Source organism: Lagopus muta, chromosome 2 (assembly GCF_023343835.1).
Source record: "Lagopus muta isolate bLagMut1 chromosome 2, bLagMut1 primary, whole genome shotgun sequence".
Taxonomy (NCBI): domain Eukaryota; kingdom Metazoa; phylum Chordata; class Aves; order Galliformes; family Phasianidae; genus Lagopus; species Lagopus muta.
In genome coordinates, this window is record NC_064434.1 from 80,681,966 (window position 1) to 80,702,129 (window position 20,164).

General features: G+C 38.1%; 1 protein-coding gene across 2 annotated transcripts in view; it reads left to right on the forward strand.

Moving 5' to 3' along the window:
* Positions 1–20,164, forward strand: part of ZFAND3 (zinc finger AN1-type containing 3) — a 133,594-nt gene that overhangs the window by 92,396 nt on the left and 21,034 nt on the right. For both annotated transcript variants that reach the window (XM_048935591.1, XM_048935592.1), the window contains exons 5-6: positions 5,494–5,559; positions 19,341–19,511. In XM_048935591.1, the coding sequence (XP_048791548.1) occupies positions 5,494–5,559; positions 19,341–19,511 (237 nt within the window). The remainder of the gene's footprint in view (positions 1–5,493; positions 5,560–19,340; positions 19,512–20,164) is intronic.

Genomic DNA, 20,164 nt, shown 5'->3' on the forward strand with positions numbered 1-20,164 from the left:
AGCACATCTTTTTTTTGTTTTTCTTTGTTGAATAGCCTTTTCTCTGGCAACACGTGAAAGATTTCTACCTACTTCAAACTACTTCAGGTTTTGTATTTGCTTGGGCTTGTCAGGGGAGTCAGAAAGATCAGCTTTCCTGTGCACGCTCTGAAAATACTTGAGAAATGACCTGTTCATTGCTATACAACTCAGTTTTGTATATCCTGTCATTTTTATAGTTCTGGCTATGGGGATGTTCTTCTGGCTCATCTTTGATTGAATGTTACGTATGTACCTGCTTTTATAATATATTAAATATATAAACAAACCAAGCTAGAATTTATTTTGTCTTGCTTGTTAGAGATGGTTGTAGAAATTAATTTGCTTTGCTGCTGACCTGTTTTTTTTGATACCAATTAGTAGGTGTTTTCTCCTGTCTGAAAGAGTGCAGTAACAGCTGAAGTTGCTCTCGACTACAAAACCGGCCTACTTGACCCACGTGATTTAATATTGCAATTAAACTCACATAACTAACAAAGCTACGGAGCTTTGTCATAGCTAGATAATGGTGATGAGGAGTAATTCTGATTTTCCTTACAAACTCACCAGATCTACACATTCTTTCTTCTACTCAATTTTGTCAATTTTTATCAGGAAAAAAGAGAACACGCACCTCCACTACAGAAAATGCATCTGGTTGTTGTTTGATGTTACAGTCTTTGGATCTATATGTCACAAGAACTAACTGTTCTCTCAGCTTTTTCATATTATTGTTAAGTTAGGTAACAGTAGGAGATGTTTTTCATCTTATGAGATTATTTTTAGCTTTATTTTCTTTAAAGGTACTCTGTACAGAAAGAGCCTTTTGTTGCTTAATGTTAAATTAACAGTAATCCAGTTTTTCATTCCATTTTTTAAACGTGGGTTTTTTTGAACATTTATCACAAAAGATGCTTTTTTTTTTTCTTTTTTTTTTAAGCACATTTTGTCTGGAGATCTACAACAATTCTTCAAAATACAGAGCTGTTCTGAAATGGATGCTATTGGAGTTGCCTTCTGAGAAATGCTGCTTAAAATTTGGTGCCAGTACAGAAGATGTGGGAGTTAAAAATTTGATAAGAAAAAATATACTATGTGTGGTAGAAGAGTTGCCTTTAGCATTATTTGAGGATCTTTCCCTAAGTTTTAATCTGATCCTTACAGTCCCAGTGTTATCTGAAGAACATTTCTTAACATATAAGCTAGAAAGATCTGGCCCACAGACTGATGAAATGAACACTTTCTTTCCCTGCCTGTGGCATGATAATTTCAAAATATAATGAAAATCAGCAGAATAAGACCACTGTTAATTGTTCCCTCTGATTTATAGTCACTTCACATTGCAGAGTAGATAGTGCATCCTAGGGTCCCATTTATTAAAGTGAAAGGACCTCTTGGAACATGAAACGGAAACTCAGCCAGATAATACAAATGTGGGTTTAGAACTTCCCACTTATCAAGCTTATATACAAGTATTTCTAATAATATAATTTCACTGCCAATTTCAAAAGCACATTTTTACACTTCAGATGTTATCCATGAAGGAGGGAAGTATCATGTCTACTTTGCAAATGGGGAAACTGAGGAAAAGCAACTAATGGAGCCTGACAGCTGTCAAATGGAATCTGAATCGTAGCTGTTTCACTTGTTTCTGTTGTTAAATACACCAACAGCAGCAAAGTGCTCCAGTTTTCATTTCCTTCTGCAAAAGCTGCACATAGATAAAAATCCACAGAACAAATAATGGCACGTTTGTACAACTAAATTCTTAAAAGTGTATGTTTGTATGTGGTATAATCCTCTTATCAGCTTGGTAATGACGTGACATAAATTACACTTTCTGCTGCAGAGAAATAGTGAAGTGCTCTAAAATGCTTTGTTTTTATTTCTATAGAGACTATCCTGTCTGTCTGGAAACCGAATTTAGAGATTTACATCACCATTTGTTTATGTATTTATGTTTGTAATCAATGACTTTTTTCAAAAACTCAATTGTGTAGATTAATTAGATTAGATTTCTACCAATTCAGCAAATGTACATTACTAGATTGCTGGTTTTGACAGATTTTCAAAGACGTTTTCTTCCTGTATTGCAAATAGAAGTAAAATTCTCCTTGTTCTTGCAGCAGCACTGCCTTTCAAGAATATTCTTCTCTTTTATGATCACCCTCTTCCTGCCTGTTGCGTAGGCAGAGCTGGTCTTTTTCTGTAGAGGAGGAACCAACACAGTGCTGAAAGCTCAAAGCAGCATTCGGATGTGCTCAGAGAGGAACAAACCTTACGAAGCTTCGTGCTCCTTAACTTAATTTTCATGTTTGTTCGTTATCTGGCTTACAGATTTTGTATTATCTGTAATTGTTTCAATGCAATACTGTGCTCTTACATAAGCACAGAGTCACTCCATTCTGCAGTTTTCCTCTCGTCAATGGGATTCAGAATGCTGTGCTTCAAAGTACTGTGCACCTGGCTCAAATATTGTGGGTTGAAGGAGAGTTGAAGGAGTATTTTTTGCTTCTTTTCATGCACGGGAAAGTCTGAATCACTTCACTTTACTGCCCCAATTCTGAAGGTTCTTTAACAAGTTACACCCTCTCAGAGCATGTCCTGCAACATGGGTGCTGCTTGGCAATTGTTAGTCTTTCAGGAGGATAGGTAAGCAATGTGGAAAGGCATTCGATATAAACATAGATAAATAAATTTGAATAGACTATAATAATTAATAAAAAATGCTGAAATACAGGTAATACATAAAATCTTACTACTTCAGAGATTTTCCCGAGAAAGCTTATTTCTAAATGCTTGCTTATTCATTGAGTTGCATAGTTCTTAGTAATTTGACAACCTGTTTTTCCCAATCGATGTATTGGTGCACTGTTAGCAGTACCTACCAGAAAGCTAGTTGTATGAGAAGCCAGAAACATAGCAGCTGCACTAACGGGACCCATTCTATGTCATATAGTGTTCAGGTTAAAGGATTTTGTTTTGTCCTTTCTTAATAGTGTTTGAATTCGCAGACTCAGTGATTGTCACAATTATTTCTTCAGTGGCTTTTAGTATTTTTGCATTTTTAATCATCTGCTCTCAGAACTACATTATTGCTCGGCGGCAGCTGCTTTTGTTTGGAAGAGGAGTTGTAAATGTCAGAAGGCACATACTGGAAAAAATAGGAGCAGAAGCCACTGTTTAATCTGTTAGTTGGATATAGAATAGAAAGATATCTTTATTCTTCCATTTTAATCTCTTGGTTATACTGAGAAAAATAAATCTACAGCCCTGTGGGTGTTATGTTAGAAGGTAGACGTGTGGCCTTTCGCTGTGCATTGAAGTGTTTTGTGTATCAGAGTCAAATTCCCTTGAAAAAGTTATTTTTCAGAACAAAGGTACAGATCTATCCTGAAACACTCAAAGTCATAAGCTACTTTCAGGTATAGCCAAAAAGCACTGGTGCTCTGCTGTAGCTGACTTTGCTTTGCTCTCGTGCAGAATTTTTATCAAAGCTATGAAAAATGCACTCCCTTATTTCAAACAGTATTAAGGTATCTGTGCTGGGTGTTATGTACACTAAAAGATTCAATATAATGACTTCCACACAGAATTGCACAGTTGAGCCCATACTACATAGCATTGAATTATGCATGACATTTTTAATGATACAACAAAAACAGTAGCAGAAGGAAGCACTGCAAAGGACAGGGAGCCTTCACTGTTTATTAGGCACTATGCGTGCCTGTAATTATTAAGCATGTATGCATTCAAATCCCCAGATATTCTGTGTTGAAACTAATGCTGCGCTACACAAATAGAAGATATATGAAGGTAATGCCTAATGAAAGAAGATTAAGTGAAACAAAAACTAATACAGGGAAGTGCAGAATAGATACTAGCTTATTGTATTGAGAGTGGCAAGTGAAGGTCTTATGTTTAGCTGAAATATAAACAAATGTAAATATTTTCTAGTAATTTTGACGTGGTAATTTTGAGAATGGTCCCAGCAGGGTCTAGCCATTTGCTTGCAAGCCAAGCCATTGCCAGCTTGCCTTTAGCTTGCCATCACATTAAAGATTACCTCTTGCACTGTTAACAAATGGTGTATGTTACGAGGTGGATTTTTTGGGGAGACCAGGAAACTCAAGCCCTTCACTGAAAAACCTGTAAAAACTGTGAAATCTTTGCTTTCAAATGCATTGAAGTTAAATCACATGCACCCCAATAATTCCCTTACGACTTTCCCTCCCCGTTGCCTACTTTTCCTTTCTTTTCATGGTGCTACGATACCATGAGTGTTACAGTATAGATTGGTAACCAAGGCCTTTTGCTTGGAGAAATATGTCAAAATAAAAGAAAAACTTGAAGGCAGAGCATCTCGGGAAAAGGTAAAAAGAAACAAACAGCTTACAACCAGGTCAAATTTAAGAATAATTAATACGAGAAAAACATATCCCAAAATACACAGTGTTTCTACCAAAATCTACAAAAACTGAAGGGGAATAAAAAAGGGAATAAGCATTTCTTGGCACGTGAAGACTTAGATTAAAGCTTATCCTGCCACCTTACTCAGCTCTGCTGTACTGACAGCGTGCTATTACTTACACTGAAGAAATTCAATGCAAACTTGATTATTGGTGTCTTGATAGCCAAACCTCTACTAGATCATAGAATCATAGAGTCGTTTGAGTCAGAAGGGAACCTTTAAAGGTCATCTAGTGCAACTAGCATCATCCAATTTATAATAACCAATTATCAAAGCTATGATATGTCATTACCAGTGGTAATGCTACTGTCAGGTTGTCTTGGCTTCACAGTATAGGTTTTATTTTTATTTATTATTCCTGCCAGTTGCTGAATGCACTGAATTGGTTGCTATTTTAACAAGATCTCTGGAGAACTCTTCAGCGATGATGTATGTTGAGAAAAAAGCCAGAAAGTAATTTACTACTAAGCAGACACCAAATGAATGGGAACAGTCCAGAGCTCAAAAAAAACCTAACCATGCAAAGAGTTTATTAATGTATGACTGTGCTGCACTTTGAAAACATAATGAGAACAAGATAAGAAGCAAAGTCATTATCTTACTAGAGTCGTTGTCAGGGTTTCTGTTGACATCAAGGAAGTGCTCAGTTCTTCCTGTGTGTTAGTTTTAGATTGTTTAGCTAAGTTTTTAGCTTTATTCCAACATAAATAGCACCTTTGTCAACAATGGAAAAATCACAATTACAACGATACTTTATTAAAACTCTCCTAAAATATTGAAGTATAACACAACTTATCTCTTTGCTCCAGCTTCTTATCTGTTCTTTCAGTGTAAGACGTTTGGATTTGACTAGGAAGGAAATACTGAGAATAGTAGACCACTTCCAGATGTTCTTCTGAAGACAATTGTTTGTCAGCTTACTTTATATTTCTAAGTATAATTTCGATGTGTTAGATGTTAAATATAGATGGCATTTTGAGACTTAAAATCTTCTCTGTTTGCAGGTGGGCCATGTACAGGTACAGCTCATGCCTCATTAACCACACCTACCAAAAGATCTTGTGACTCAGGTATGTGTTTCTGGGGGGTTAAGGAGTAGGATTTCTTATAATATGTAGCTGTGTGATTGTAGCTTAATGATCAAAGCTAGTAACTATATCTAGAGAGTGCCAAATTGAAAACAGACATTGTTGATTTGCTGTTGTTTTATATAAAGTAGCTGTGTGGCAGAGCCCTGTTAAGTATAAGTCATTAAACATAGTACGTTTTCAGTTAGCTTTGGCTGCCTCAGAAATACAGAAGTAGCTAGTTTAAGCGTAGCAAATACTGTATTATTCTGGAAATCCTCCCCTTTGAATTTGAAATATCAAATATAAAGCTGTTTGGAGTTTTCTGGTTGAAAATGCAATACAGAAAGCTGATGTTTGCTCTAATCAAGACTAAATTTTTCCTGCTTTGGGTCCTTAACAGTGATTTTAATTCTACGTGGAGAATATAGATTAGATAATCTGTCACAGAGCTAGTGTTAGTGACATGTTAGGTCACTGCCAGGCTGCAGTTGCTGCATCTGCAACAGATCTGTCATAAGGAATCATACCAGTCTTGTTCAGGAAGGCATCCAAGCTATCTGTGTTGGCTCAGACATTTTTCAGACTTTGGTTTTGCAGTGTGTTAAGGAGAGCTCATACAACCCTTTCCACTATCGCTGTTGTGGAAAGACTTAACCTCCTGTGGAGAGGCAGTGAAAGGCATCTATATGGTAGCAACATTCTAGCTAGGTTTACTTCCTAGCTAGGAATTCTAGCTGGGTCTGCTTCCAAAATAGATATTGCCTGTATTTACATTTATGTATTAATTTAGCTGTATTGGATGCAGAAGGGAAGGGTTGTCTTGATAAAGGGCTCTAATTCTTTAGAAGTGTAAGATAAATTTCCTCAGAGGTCATTCTTTCAAAAAGTCTTTCAAGCTATCATATATTTGGCTGAACTGTGGTTATTCCATGTGTGCATGTTATTAACTGGCTCGGTATGCAGTGGATTCAACTTAAGAAAAGCTGTGTTACCCTGCAGGCTCAGAGCTCTCAGATGATGCATGGTAAGCTGTGCCATTGTTGTGAATATTGTTTGCCCAAGGACTTTATAAGTTTGGCATTGGAAGGTGCTGGATAGAGTTTTCTCCAGAGTATGAAGACTGGGTTTCCCTTATGTGGAAGCATACCTAAATAAACACTAGTGTTCCTTGCAAACTGCTCTGCTTCAGTCATGGTATTACTGAACTGTATTTTCTTTGCATGTTAATTATTGTAAATTTTAATACCAGTTTTCATTGCAGGGTAATTAAATAGCTTTCTGTGATGTCATACATATTGAAAACAGAGGACTGAATGAATATTCATAAAATAAATGCACATATGATTAGCAAAAAGGCAAATCAGTACTTTATTTGTAGTGCCATATGGGAGCAGTAAGAGCTTCTTAGAACAAAGCCACTGAAGTTGGTAGATATGTTGGAAAACATCCATTAAATGGTTGGCTAACTTTTCTCAGTAGATCTCTTATTATTAGTTTATGCCAGTGTTTGTCATCTTGTATGTCTATGTGTTAATCATTTGATTTGGTATTAAATGAGAAATAAGGGTATCTTAATCTGATGCCACAAATTTCAGTCAACTAATTCTAATGGCTTTATATTGCTTTATTTTCCTTTGTTTCTTCATTAAATGCTCAGTAATCTGCATATCTTGTTTGTTATCCCTTACATTAATAAACCTGTTACCAGGAGTTGCACTTTGCTACAGAGCTTGTCTTTTCAGTCTACTTTCCAGTGCCATCTTGAAAAGAAAGAAAAATCTTTTTTAAGTCTGCTTTTAGGAGTCTAGGTAGGAATGTGGGAATTGAGAGGAAACCATTGGGTACAATATGTTTGCCAGAAATGGTATGACATCTTCAAGTGCAGGAAGCAGACTGTGTGGATGGAATGTTTCACACTACATTCAGTTCCATTTAGTCTCCCTTCGTAGGACATTACTTAGGTGAATACAAGCAATGTATTTCAATACCACATATTGAATATAAACCTCTCTTCAGTAAGAATTCAACATTTCTTCTGCTCTGGAGCACTTTGAAGGAAGATTGTTTTGGTAGAATTCATCTGTGTGATTCTTTTTCCCTTCAAGCATAGTTTTTCCCTAAAGTCTGCCGTATATCAGCATTGGAGATGGAAAATTAGAAATTTGACCTACATATGTTGCATGCAGGTTCCCATCAGGAGGATATTAAGGAAGGCATAAACCTTTCATATTTTATTAGCATTAATATAACCACCAAAGAAAGATCAAAACAATAAATCTGTCAAGACATGGGGAAAGTTCTCTTACGAAAAACAGTTTTTACCTCATGCAGTTGTCAGCTTGTGTGCTGGAGGAGCTGTGCAGATAAAAAATGGTGTTATGACACCAAATAGCGGTGTCTGCTTTTGTTCTTTCTCCTTCCTCTTTGCCAGAATCACTGCTGTGGTAAAAAGTATTTATATTCCAAAGTGTGCCCATAGGACAAAGATTACAATGAAAAGAATGAGTAAAGCCTTGCAATTATTAGTTTGGATGGTGCCTTGAAGGTTTTGCAGAGTCAGTAGTCTGAAGGTTTTGTAGGAAATAAAGATGTGCAGCTTTTCTTGTGTTTTGACTTGTTTCTTAATGGCTAAATATTGTTATGATTATGGCAGGTTCTCTGAGGCTTGCTTTAGTCGGAAGGGCATCCACATTCCACTTGTATTGGGTTCTTGTGTTGTGCAAGCGAGCACTGTGTAGCATGTTGCTCTTCTTTTTCTGCTGTGGAACCTAAAGATGATTTGATGTGCAATTCAAAACATCCAGATTTTAAAACAATATCACACAGTTAAAGAAAACTGGAAAAAATCAGTGGAGCCGTTGCAGTGTGCTCAAACTATTTTAAATTGTGTGTAGAGAGACCAGTAGATGCAGACTGTTGAAGTGCAGTAATAATAAAGTCAATTTGTAGATTGTATCCCTAAAGTCGGGGAGTTTTCAAATACATGGTTTCTCACTTATGGCTCATGAGACATCTTTAATACTCTGTGCAGTTATACGGGCAGCAAACTTACATTTTATTAGGGTATCTGTCCTAGAATGGCTGTGGTGGTATCTGTTTTGTGCAAGATCAGAGTATCTTGTATGCTCTGTGTCTTTTCTAGTATGAGATTTGAGTCCAGAAGATGTATTTATGTATTTATTGATGTCATATAATAATACTTTGAGACTGAACCTCGGCTATCAACACAGCAGTCTTTTTGGAGTTGTAGAAAGAACAATTTGTGAAAGTATGGATATTACAAATTTTCAACAACACGCATCTGCAACAAGCCATTAGTTCTTTTTTTTTAATCAACTGGTATGAGTTGAGTAAGTACAAAAAGAACTGGTCCACCACTAATTAGACTTCTTTTATTCATCTGAAGTGCTAAGTGCCTGCGTAGACTGTACAAAAGCTTAGTGAAGAGACTTGATACCACTAAAACAATTTGGAGATATTTTGCTGTTGTTTCAAGGGACTTCTAAGGTATTCTTCAGTGTTTGACTTTTGGAGGGCACTGTGTTAGAAATCCAACCTTCTTAGAGCTCTCTCACCAAAAGAAAAGCAATGATAGAACAGCCTTCAAGAAGCACTATAAATCACACAGCCCTGGCAATAATAGTGTCCATTAGAGATACTCTTTTTTTTTTTTCTTTCCTCTGCTCAGTTTCCAGCTGTACTCTAATAGAGCAGCACATCAAGCAAGGCTGTAAATAAAAGTTATAACCTAATAGGTGAGCTCTGAAGTGGAACGGACAGGAGCTGAGGCATGGAGGCCTTATTATTGCTCATCAGCAATTATAAACAGGATAAAGTATCTGGGACTTGCACTGATGCAGCAAGAGCTAATAGAGGCTGGGAGATGACACTGTGCCGTGATCAGATGATGTATGTTGATGGGTTTTTACTGTTTCATCTTATTGCCTATTTCTTTGATGTGTTGTAATGTCTGTTCTGTGCTTCCATATGCATCTGGATAGACAGATCCGATTCCACTGCTGTTCGAAGAAGCTTGATGGCTTTTGTACATATACTTTACATCAGTTTCCAGTATTGGTTATCTAAGAGCCTTCTCAAATTGTTACAATTATTGTAGGTTAAAATTCATCTAATGGTAAGGATAGTAATAGTTGCATCACTAAAAAACAATAAAGATTTGCTGCAATTGTAGGATTTATTCTCAGTATCACCTTACTCAATTTTTAAAAAATGCCCTCATTCATTAGTAATATGGGCATGGTTGTCTTTTACACTAAACATCTCACGTGCATTTTTAGATTAAATGGGCTATAACCGGTGTGGCTGGAGAATCTGAAGAGGTGAATTTGGGGTCAATATATCAAAAAATTTGTTAAAAGTCAGGTATAGCTGTGATGATCCTTGCCTATGAGTTACAAAAACTTCAGCTGTTCCTGGGAAGGTTTTTAAGAGCTTGTTAGCACACAGTAATTGGTAATATTCACAGAAAGGTCTGTCACGATCTTTTATCTGTCACAGTGTCTAGCACACTTCTGTACCAGACATCTAAATCATCTCTTTACAATGCCATGGAGAAAAAATGCCTTGAAATTTAGTCTGTATTTCCTTTAATCTAAAGAGAAGTTTTGCAAGAATCTTCATAGTTCATACGTTAATCACTTATGCCATGTACTTCTGAATGGAATTTTCTGCTGGAGTATTGGAAAAAATACAACATTTAGAAACGAAAAGGTGTGCAGCAGCATGACAGCATGTGAAAACACTGGTTTCCAGCCTTATCTACTCAATACAAATGGGATAAAATAAATAGATGTTTTAAAACTCTCTTAAGATTTTCGGATGGGAATATTCACAACTGCTTATGTTCAAACTGCAGTACACTAAGACAAATGGGAGCTCATTCTGTTCATGGTAGGCATTCATTTGAAATGAACTTTCACACCTGCTGGTTCTTTGTGTTCCAGTTTTCCTATGTGCTGTGTATAAAGTGAGGAAGCCAGACAGTTGTAGTGGCCTGTAGGACAACACGTCTTGAGTCTTGGGAGCTAACAATTCTGACTTTGGGATTAATCCCTTTCTCTAATCAGTCAGTCAGAGCAATTTATGACAGGCTACTGCAGGCCTTAAAATATAAAGTCACTGTTATGGAACAGGATTAGTAGATCATAGAACCATAGAATCATAGAATCACTAAGGTTGGAAAAGACCTAAAAGATCATCCAGTCCAACCGTTCGCCTATTCCCAATAGCTCCCACTAAACCATGTCCCTCAACACAACATCCAGTCTTTCCTTGAACACCCCCAGGCTTGGTGACTCCACCAGCTCCCTGGGCAGTCCATTCCAGTGCCTGACCACCCTTTCTGACAAGTAATACTTCCTCATGTCCAGCCTGAATCTCCCGTGCCGTAGCTTGAAACCATTCCCTCTGGTCCTAAGATGAAAATGGTAATTCATATACTTAATATTGTTTACCATTTTATAACATTGTGTTGTTGGTAATTGTACCAGAACAGGTTTATGCCACTTAAAAAAGTGCGTGTGAGACAGTCAGATATGATACCCATACACGTTGCTGATGTATACTTTCTGATGACAACAGGAAAACTTTAACTGCTCGTTCCTTGTAGTGTGGTAGATCAGCATAGCTGTATTCAACTATTTTGTGCAGAAAGGGATATTCTGCAGTGCTTTCTGGTTTAAGCAGCAGAAATTTGTACCAATTTCAGTAGATTCTGGCTGCTCGGGTATCTTGTGAGAAACAAGTTTTTTCTCACCCACGAGGAGAGGAAGAAAGTACTTTGATGAACTAGAATTTAAGAACAATACTTTTTTTTTTTTTTTTTAATGGGGAAGTGTCTAAAGGGTCTCCTGGCCACTGTCACAGCTATTTGGGATCTGTCCCACCTTGTCAGTTCATCCAGTCAAATACTGAAGTTCACAAATCCGACATCCTGGCCTGTTCAGATCAGGAAGATGACTTTGTTAATGATGGGCTTTAGCAAATGAGAAATACAGCTTTTATCTTTTTTTTACTTTGGCATTTTATTGCACTGGAAGCTTGTTGAACCAGTTTAGTTTTAATTATTTATCCTCAAACACCTTGAAAAATGCACAGCCAGTTATATTTACGAACTGACAATTTCAGACAGCATCAGAGAGCTTCAGTATAACTGTTTCCTATTTTCTATTTAGAAGTTACGTTTCAGGAGGACCTCACAGAATCACCAAGACTGGTAAAGACCTTCAAGATCACCCAGTCCAACCATCCACCTATACACCAATAGTACTTACTAAACCATATCCCTCAACACAAAATCCAAACGTTCCTTGAACACCTCCAGGCTTCAGTGACTGCAAAAAATAAAAATATATACAAGTAATTTTAGGGTCTCTTCGAAGGGTGCTGAGCATGAACAGGGGAAAAACAAAAAAAAAGAGAATTTTCTTAAAATTCTGTGAAGTAATTGCTATGCAAAGAAGTTACTGTTTTCCTATTTCATTTCCAAGTAATTATCCATGAAATAAACTTCAGGAAATAACTAATGAGACCAATATTTTGGACCAAAAGAAGATTGAAAACAAACTAGGTGTAATACGTAAGACAGAGTACATACTGTTGCATCTTATTTTCTGCGGTCTGTTCTGCTTCCCTAGTGGACATGTGGTCTTCAGTTCAAGTTAGTTGAGATGCTTCCTAAATATCCGCTTTCAAAACGTAAGAGCTTTCCTCTAAAACAGCCTGAGTTCTGGTATCTTGCAGTCAGCAATAAGGTCTGCAGAAATTGTATTCTGTGCCAGGACGGGTTACATTTTTCCCATGAAATTGCTCAAAGAAACTAACACAATCAAAGTATAAGCTGATCTTTAAGTTTTATGTAAAATACTTGAATTGGAAATGAATTTGGAAGTAGATTAGCTGTACATTTCAGAACCCCCATTTCATGCATCGGGTATTTTTTTTCTTAATCAAAACACAAGAGCTCTTAGGTACTTCTCTAAACGTTGATCAGATCAATGTCTCTTGTTGCAAAGTTTCTGTTGCTAATGGCATCGTTCGGGTTCTACAGTTAATGACAAATAAGTTTTTGGAAAGATAAATATTAGAAATATGTATGTTTTTCACAACTGGCAGGCAGGAGCTCTTTACAATTCCTCTTCTGAATCTGTGTTTTAGCCTTGGAAAACCCTCGTTATGCCGATGGGGGAAGGGTGTGCTTGTGAATGAAAAATAACAGAGCAAGGAGTTTTTATATGGAACTAGTTTCTGGGCTGTTCGTTTGAAGAATTGCCTTCCTGAATACTGTGTACCATTTGATTGATGAGGACATAGTTGGAGTATACTACTAGGATTCTGAAGCAGAGCAGCACTGCTTACTTACGCAGTCTTGAATTGGGTAGCAAATCTGCAGTATTTATAGTGTTATCTATTAATGTTAATCCCATTTTAGAGAGCTCCGCGAAGAGTAAGAGGACTCGCAATTAAAGCCAGCAAAAACAAAAGTGATGATGTGGGTGAATGCTTTTGGATTTCCCATTTTTACCTGATCCAGTACCTATTTGTATGTGTTTGCACAGAAGTATTCACATATGCATATATGTATATTTGAATACTAGCACGTAGTCTTCAGGTGCTGTGGAATGGCAGAGACGTTTGCATTTGACCTTCGTGTTTCTTTCATCATACATATTCCTGTGTTGTGGCTTTTTCCTTCCTTTTTGTGGTTCTGTTTTTCCACTTAGCTCTCAGTATTTGTGCATTGTTCCTTCACTTAATAATCCTGATCTTGTCATTCAGAGTTGAACTGAATCTGCCTGTGTCCTTCCCCCAGCTCTAACCTAAAGTTGCTAAGGTATATTTTCTAGAACAGGTAAAATACAAATATTTCACGCACCCAACAAGAGATGGGCAGCAAGCACTAGTCTGACAGCTCAGCAGCACTAGCCAGCTTCCTGTGCCTTTGCAAACCGATCAGTTGTTGAGGGCTCCAGAAGTGTAGAGGCATCACACTTTGATGTGACTCAGGGAATGACCTTCTCTGGCCTCAGCCTTAAAACAGACAAGGAACTGGGCAGTATGAGTGCCTGAGTACATTTAAATACCTACTTGTTTGAATTGCTGTGTATGTAAAAATGTTTAAGAAATAAATTAATATTTCCATTAACTGAAGACATACTGACATCAAAGATGCATGAGGAACAGAGCAATGCAAGAATTTAACCATGAAACAGACATAGTACTGAAGCCTACATAGGAGATGAAAACTAGTTCACTATTTGCTTAATTTAGCAATTATGAAATTTCTTGACAGGAAAGGATAATATGCATTTTCACACTCTAATTATAACTTACATAAAATGCATGCAGTATCCTGTGTAGCTCCCTGTTAGTCTTACTATTTTCAACTTGCATTTCATTCATTTATGTTGCTGGCACTGGATGAGCCTCTTCCGTTTCATTAGAGATGGCAGTTAATGGCCTCATTAAGTTACACTGCAGTACAGCATACTTCCTTTTGACTGATGATAGCACCAACAGTACAGGCTTAGAGGAGGAAATGTAAGAGAGGCAAGTAGTTATTGCTTATATTTATATGTTGGTGCGATATATATTTTATATATATGACACATTCTCCCATCTAGAAATCATATCATCACAGAATAGCAGAGGTGGGAGGGGCCTATGGAGATGATCTTATCCAGTCAGATTTTGGGTACCCTCAGGATGGAGCCTCACGACCCCTCTAGGCAACTTGTCTTAGTGCTGGATCTCATCTACAGTTAAAAAAACCAAAAAAAAACAAAAACAAAACCAAAAAAAGTAAAAAAAAATTTAAAAAGTGCTTTGTAATGTGTAAATGAAATATCTAATAAAATTATTTAGGTGCCCACATTCCTCTGTTCTGCTGAAAGTGTATGCTAACGGTAACAGATCGGCATAGGGGAGGTGGTGACATTTACTGGTGCACTTGTGATGTTTCACATATGGAATATCTTAGAGTAACTCTTCCCATTGTGTGAATCCCAAACAACTAGGCTACAATTTGTTCATTTTTGTTTTTATTTACAAGAGCCACAGGAAACAACTGCTGTGGTTTTGTGAATTGGTATGGAAATCATTTCTGTAACGCAGCTTCTTGGGGTTACTTGTAGTCTCTGTGGCGTCATTAGGAGGTTTCTGAAGCAAAGAAGGTGCTGACAGGACTTGACTTTTGTAGGGGCTATTTCAGGAGCCTCTCAACAATGAGCTTTAGTGCATCCCCATCACTTTAGAACTGTATGGAGAGGGGAAATAAATGAATGAAACAGTGATGCTAAGGACACTGCAGTGATAGTGGAAAAGAGATTGCGTGGTTAATTGTTACCGAAGGCTTTGTCTGAGAAATTGGTACATCTATCTGTAGTGTTTTAAGAAAATGTGACGTGGATTTCCAAAATAAATGTCAGTGCTTCCAGAGAGGTGTGCACTCAGGTTTCTGACAGTCTTAACGTGCAGTCCTGATTGCACTTGGGAATAAGATTCTCATCTCATTGCAAATACCAGAGTTTGAAAATAAAGGTTTTCACAGCATTGAACAGCAGCAAGGAAGAATTGTAGTCCTAGCTGTCAAACTCAGCTTCTAAGATGTTAATCTTGAACTTTTCACTCTTCATTAGTAGTCAACAAGCATGTAACTGTGGTATAACTGTGTTAATTTTAGGTTCAGTTGAAGCAGAGGAGATGATTTTAAATAATAATTCTGGTAAATGTAATAGGGAAGATTTGTAAAGAAGCAGTTTCCTCTAGATGTTTATAATGCGTAGTCAACATGCCAGGGAATTAAGTAATCCCTCATCTAAAAATGTAATAATGAGGAAAAACGGGGGAAACAGCCCTAGAAGCTGGCGACAGAGCATTGCTCAAAGTGGAGTTAATCCTTGTTACGTAGTTACTGTCTGTACCTGTGTGAGGCTCTTCATGGACAGAGATTTTAGCAGCTCATACTGCTTTTAAAATGGTTTTGAAGTAGATGGCAGTGAAGTTTGAGGGTTCATTAATTATTGCTGTTACCGGTGTTTGGACAGGCAGTTGAGATCGTAAATGTCAGTCTGTCAGTGGGATGAGTTCTTTATGAAAAAGAAAAAAACTGATTGAGTGCCTCAAAAGCTGTCATCAAACCAGAGATTAAACAGATTCATCTCATTCTTGAAGCAAGCAGCAACAGAGAAGGGCTGCTTCTACCCGTACAAGTCTCCCATCCCTTCTTCCTCCTGTTATTTTTTCTCAGCACACATCTCTGCTGGGTTTTTACAGCTCTCAACTGCTTCCCAAAATGCCATGAAACAGCCACCATGGTTGTTAGTGAAGCCATGCAGATGCCAGTCTGCACGTTCATGACAAGAGATTGAGAGACTGGGATTGGACTCTGACAGTCTTAACACAATTTATTTGGAAAATATTGAGGGGAGAAAGAGTAATGAAGACAAGTACAGTGACAGTGAGGAGCAAATGTGAGTTTCTGTCTGAGGCACAACAGAATTTCTACGAGCAGTACTTGTTGTTTCAGTCAAGTCTGCTGCTTAAATCCTGCTCTGCTGCATTGCTTCATTCTCTCATTTCAAATGGGAGCTTGATAAAATGCCACAATTAGAAGAATCTGCACCTTTAGATATAAGTTAGAAGAATCCTCATTAACAACAGTCAAGTTAACTCTAGCTGAGAAATCTTTGTGAAGTTTCTCATCTCATTCTAGAAAGAAGTAATTCTTGTTTCACAATTCATCCTTCTAAGGCAAGCTGTAGCAGTGAGACTCTTCGCTAGCCATTTTTGATAGTGAAATGGCTTATACTGAGAGTTTACCCTCAGATTTCTCACCTGTGCTTTCTCCCCACTCCTGCCTCTGAGATGTAAGCACATGTGCTATTGGTCCTTATTGTAACAACTGTTAGCTTGAGCTTGTGTGCTCAGGGCATTTTGCAGTCAGTAATGGGATAGCTGGAGCTGTCTCTCCCAGTTAGGCTGAGTTAGCTCAGTGTTAACACTGTTTAATTTACAGCAAAAAGTTATGAGCTTAAAAAATCAGGTATGTAACTTTCATTTCTATCCTATCAGTCAACTTATGTTCTTATTCAGTTGGCCGTTACCAATTAATAGGAAATGTATAATTGGATGTTTAATTGAATTACTACTAGCCTGACTTGGAGTAGCTGTTTTTCTCACTACGGCATGTGGCTTCATGAATTGAGTAGACACTGGATTCCGTATTTGGACTTAATAATAAGCACTGTTTTCCATGTAGGACGCAAAATATGCTTTTGAGAAGTAGCAGGATGGCTTGTGTTTCCAAAAGCTGAGGTGTGTGGGAGGCGGCTATTTCATAATAGCAGCCAATCTGTTTCTCTGAGAAATGAATAATTGCAGACTGTGTAGGTCCCCATCCTTGGCAAGGAGCTGGACTGTAACACATTTGTACTGAACCTTACATCAGAGCAGTGAGAGTGTACAAGGTGTGTGTTGCTGGGAAGGCTGGCCTACTCCTCTGGGTGCTGTGAAAATCAGTGCTTGTGTGATAGGGTGGTTGCCTGGGAGTGAGAGCTGGGATCTGCAGTCTGGTCTGAGGACACCTCTCTGAGATCATCTTCTGCAGACATTTAATTTAAGGCAGGACAACTTGTTCCATAAATGTATCAATTTATTAGACTCTACTTTTCATTGTCAATGTTCCTGCACAGCCAGGCATGCGGGGATGGAATAATTGCATACTGAATGTTAGCTTAGTCCTCACAGATATATTTTGTAAGGTGTAAGTTGTAATCTACAACGCTGATGAAAAAAGCTGTATTGAGACACACATCAAATAGAATTATTGCAGCTTAATAAAAACTTATCATCTGTGTACTGTGCAGGAAGCTGTTCACTTTTCTGTGAAATGTGAGATGTGGGGAGTTTGTCTGTATTGAAAAACCAAGCACATTTTCAGCGTATCTTAGTGATATGGCAGAAAGAAGGAAGAACTAAGTGAGGCAGGTTGCATATTTATAACGGCTGTGACATTAGAATCCAGCTGCTGTAGAAATGCTGAGACAAGATCTGAAACATGGGTAAGAAAAGTGGGTTAATTTCTGCCGCATGTGAGAAAGCAGGGAAGTTACTGGAGCGTGCCTTGGAGAGGCTAGCAGGTGTTAGCGGTCCAGCTGGGTTATGTGTTTGGCAGGGAAAGGCTTGATACGGTGAAGCAGCAGATCAGATGAAATAGTTGGAATAACAAGGATATGGGCAATGGTCTGGCCGTAGCAGTTATCTCTGCAGAATGCTACTTGCAAAATTGCTCCTTTTCAGCTGCTGCACCAGAAGGTACTTTATGCAAGGTATTCAAGTTAGCCTTAAGGAAAGTATTTAAAAACTTTTCTGGGATAAGCCAGGACAGCTGACAATAAGTAGTCATGTTTTCCATTTCACTTTTGATATAAAGGCCAAAAGATGTATGATAGAGTAGAGCCCTGACGGAAAGATAAAGTTATCTTCTTATTTGTCCTTTTAAAAATGGACTAAATGAACTAATACTTGTATTTTTCCTTGGTCACTGTCTTACTGACTCACTGCAGTAATGGCTTTCTGCAGCTGGTCTCCTTGCAACGTTGCTATGAACAATGGAATTCTTTATAGGTTTGAGATTGGTTTCCTCTTTTTCTATTTAAAAGAAATACAGATTTGATTCAATTATGCCCAACCTTGGGAGAGAGGATGCCTGTCTGACCTGACCTGGTTTGGGCTGCAGAGCAGCAGATTGGCTGAAGTCTGCTCCCTCTGATATGCCGCACGGATAAGACTTGGGCAGAGTCCCAACAAAATTCTCTTCGTTATTAGAGAAAAAAAAAAGTGCCATGTTGCCTAAAGTAAACTCTGAAACTTTTACTTTGCAAGGAAACTTGTTTTTAAAGGGAATTTTGTAGGTTAAAAGAGGACAGTGGTAGCAACTTACCTTGATCTCTTCTGAAGCACCAGTGTGGCAACTCCAGCCCACAACAGAATATCCAGCATCTCACTGATTCACTTGTTCTTAATTAAAGCATCACCTACTGATTTGTACTTTCTGAATGAAGTATGCTTTCCAGAAACAAGCAGAAAATTCTATAGATAAAGGTGTTAATGCAAATGGTGTTCAGACTGATTCTTTTTAAATAGCTGAGCACTTTGGATTTGTAGCATGCTTGTACAGGTTGGGCGTAGTCTGTGTAGTTGGTGTCCACTAATTTGCATTTAAATTGTTATCCACGTGGAAAGAGGGAAGCACGGTATGGTGCTTTCATGTAATGTCTTCAGTCATAAGAGGCAGTTTACATGCTGTGCCTTAAGAATCTTCCTTCTGCCCAGGGAGGAAATAGGTCAAATCTACTTTTGATTGTTTTTCATGAGAAGCCTGGTTCAGTTTGTTCGTGCAAGGAGAACAAAGACACGTAGGAGAAACTAAATGAGATTACAAATGAAGCTTGCGATTGTTCCGGATGGCGAGTACTCTTTGTGCATCTGTACACAACCTGGCTATGGCTGGGAGGAAGTCAATCAGTTTGCTTTCTGCTGAGTATTGTCAGTAGGGAGAGGTTTTTACAGAGAACAAAGATAATTTGTCTCTTACTTGATTGTGATTGTTAAGAAAATGTATATATACAATAGAAGGGGAAGTATCGAGCTGCCTGGTGGTGACCCCAGCTGAAAGCAATATACCTTCAATCTGCCCAAAGGGTTGCCTCAGCAAGGAGGTTCTAATGTTTTTCCTAAAATATTTGTTGTGAATACAACAGATTCACAGTCGGAGAGTGAGGCTTCTCCTGTGAAACGGCCACGGCTACTGGATGACAGTAATGACAGGCCTGAAGAAACCAGTCGATCCAAACAGAAGAGTAGACGCCGATGCTTCCAGTGCCAAACAAAACTGGAGCTAGTACAGCAGGAACTGGGATCATGTCGCTGTGGTGAGTACTGTCTGTCAGTAACGTCCGGCTTTCTACCACAGCAGTGCTCAGATCCGTGTCACAGGTGGAAGTGTGGAGAACACTTGCACCTTGTAGCTTTCAGCCATACTTTAAACAGAAGCTACGTCTTCCACTGGTGGCAGAAAGTTGTAATTAGTTCCTGTCTGTCTAATTTTCCCTTTAAAACTCTGCCCCCAATATACTGTCCTGTCTGAAGAGATCCTTAGATATTAATCAGTTTAGCTTCTGAAGTCTGTGTAAGGTGGGAGGGTGCCATGCTCACTTGACAGAAGAAACACAAAGCACATCAGAGAATATGCAAAGATGACAAGTGTTTTTTTTTTACAGAGTTTAAGCATAGGTCAGCACTACATTCTGCATTTCATGATGAGGTTGAAACGAAAGCAAGAAAAAACACTATCTAATTGAAAATGGTTTTTCTTCTCACAATCAGCTAAAGGGATGGGCAGGGAGGGGGGAATTGCTGTTTATTATGCACTGAATAGTGTCCAACTTGATTTCTCCAAAGTTGATGGTATTGTTCAGCTAACTGAGCTGAGGTTAATGATCTCATGCAGGCAGCTAATGTGGGGCTTGATGTTACCTGCAAAGTAATAATAGCAAATGTGACTGGGTTCCAGAGGAGATGGTCT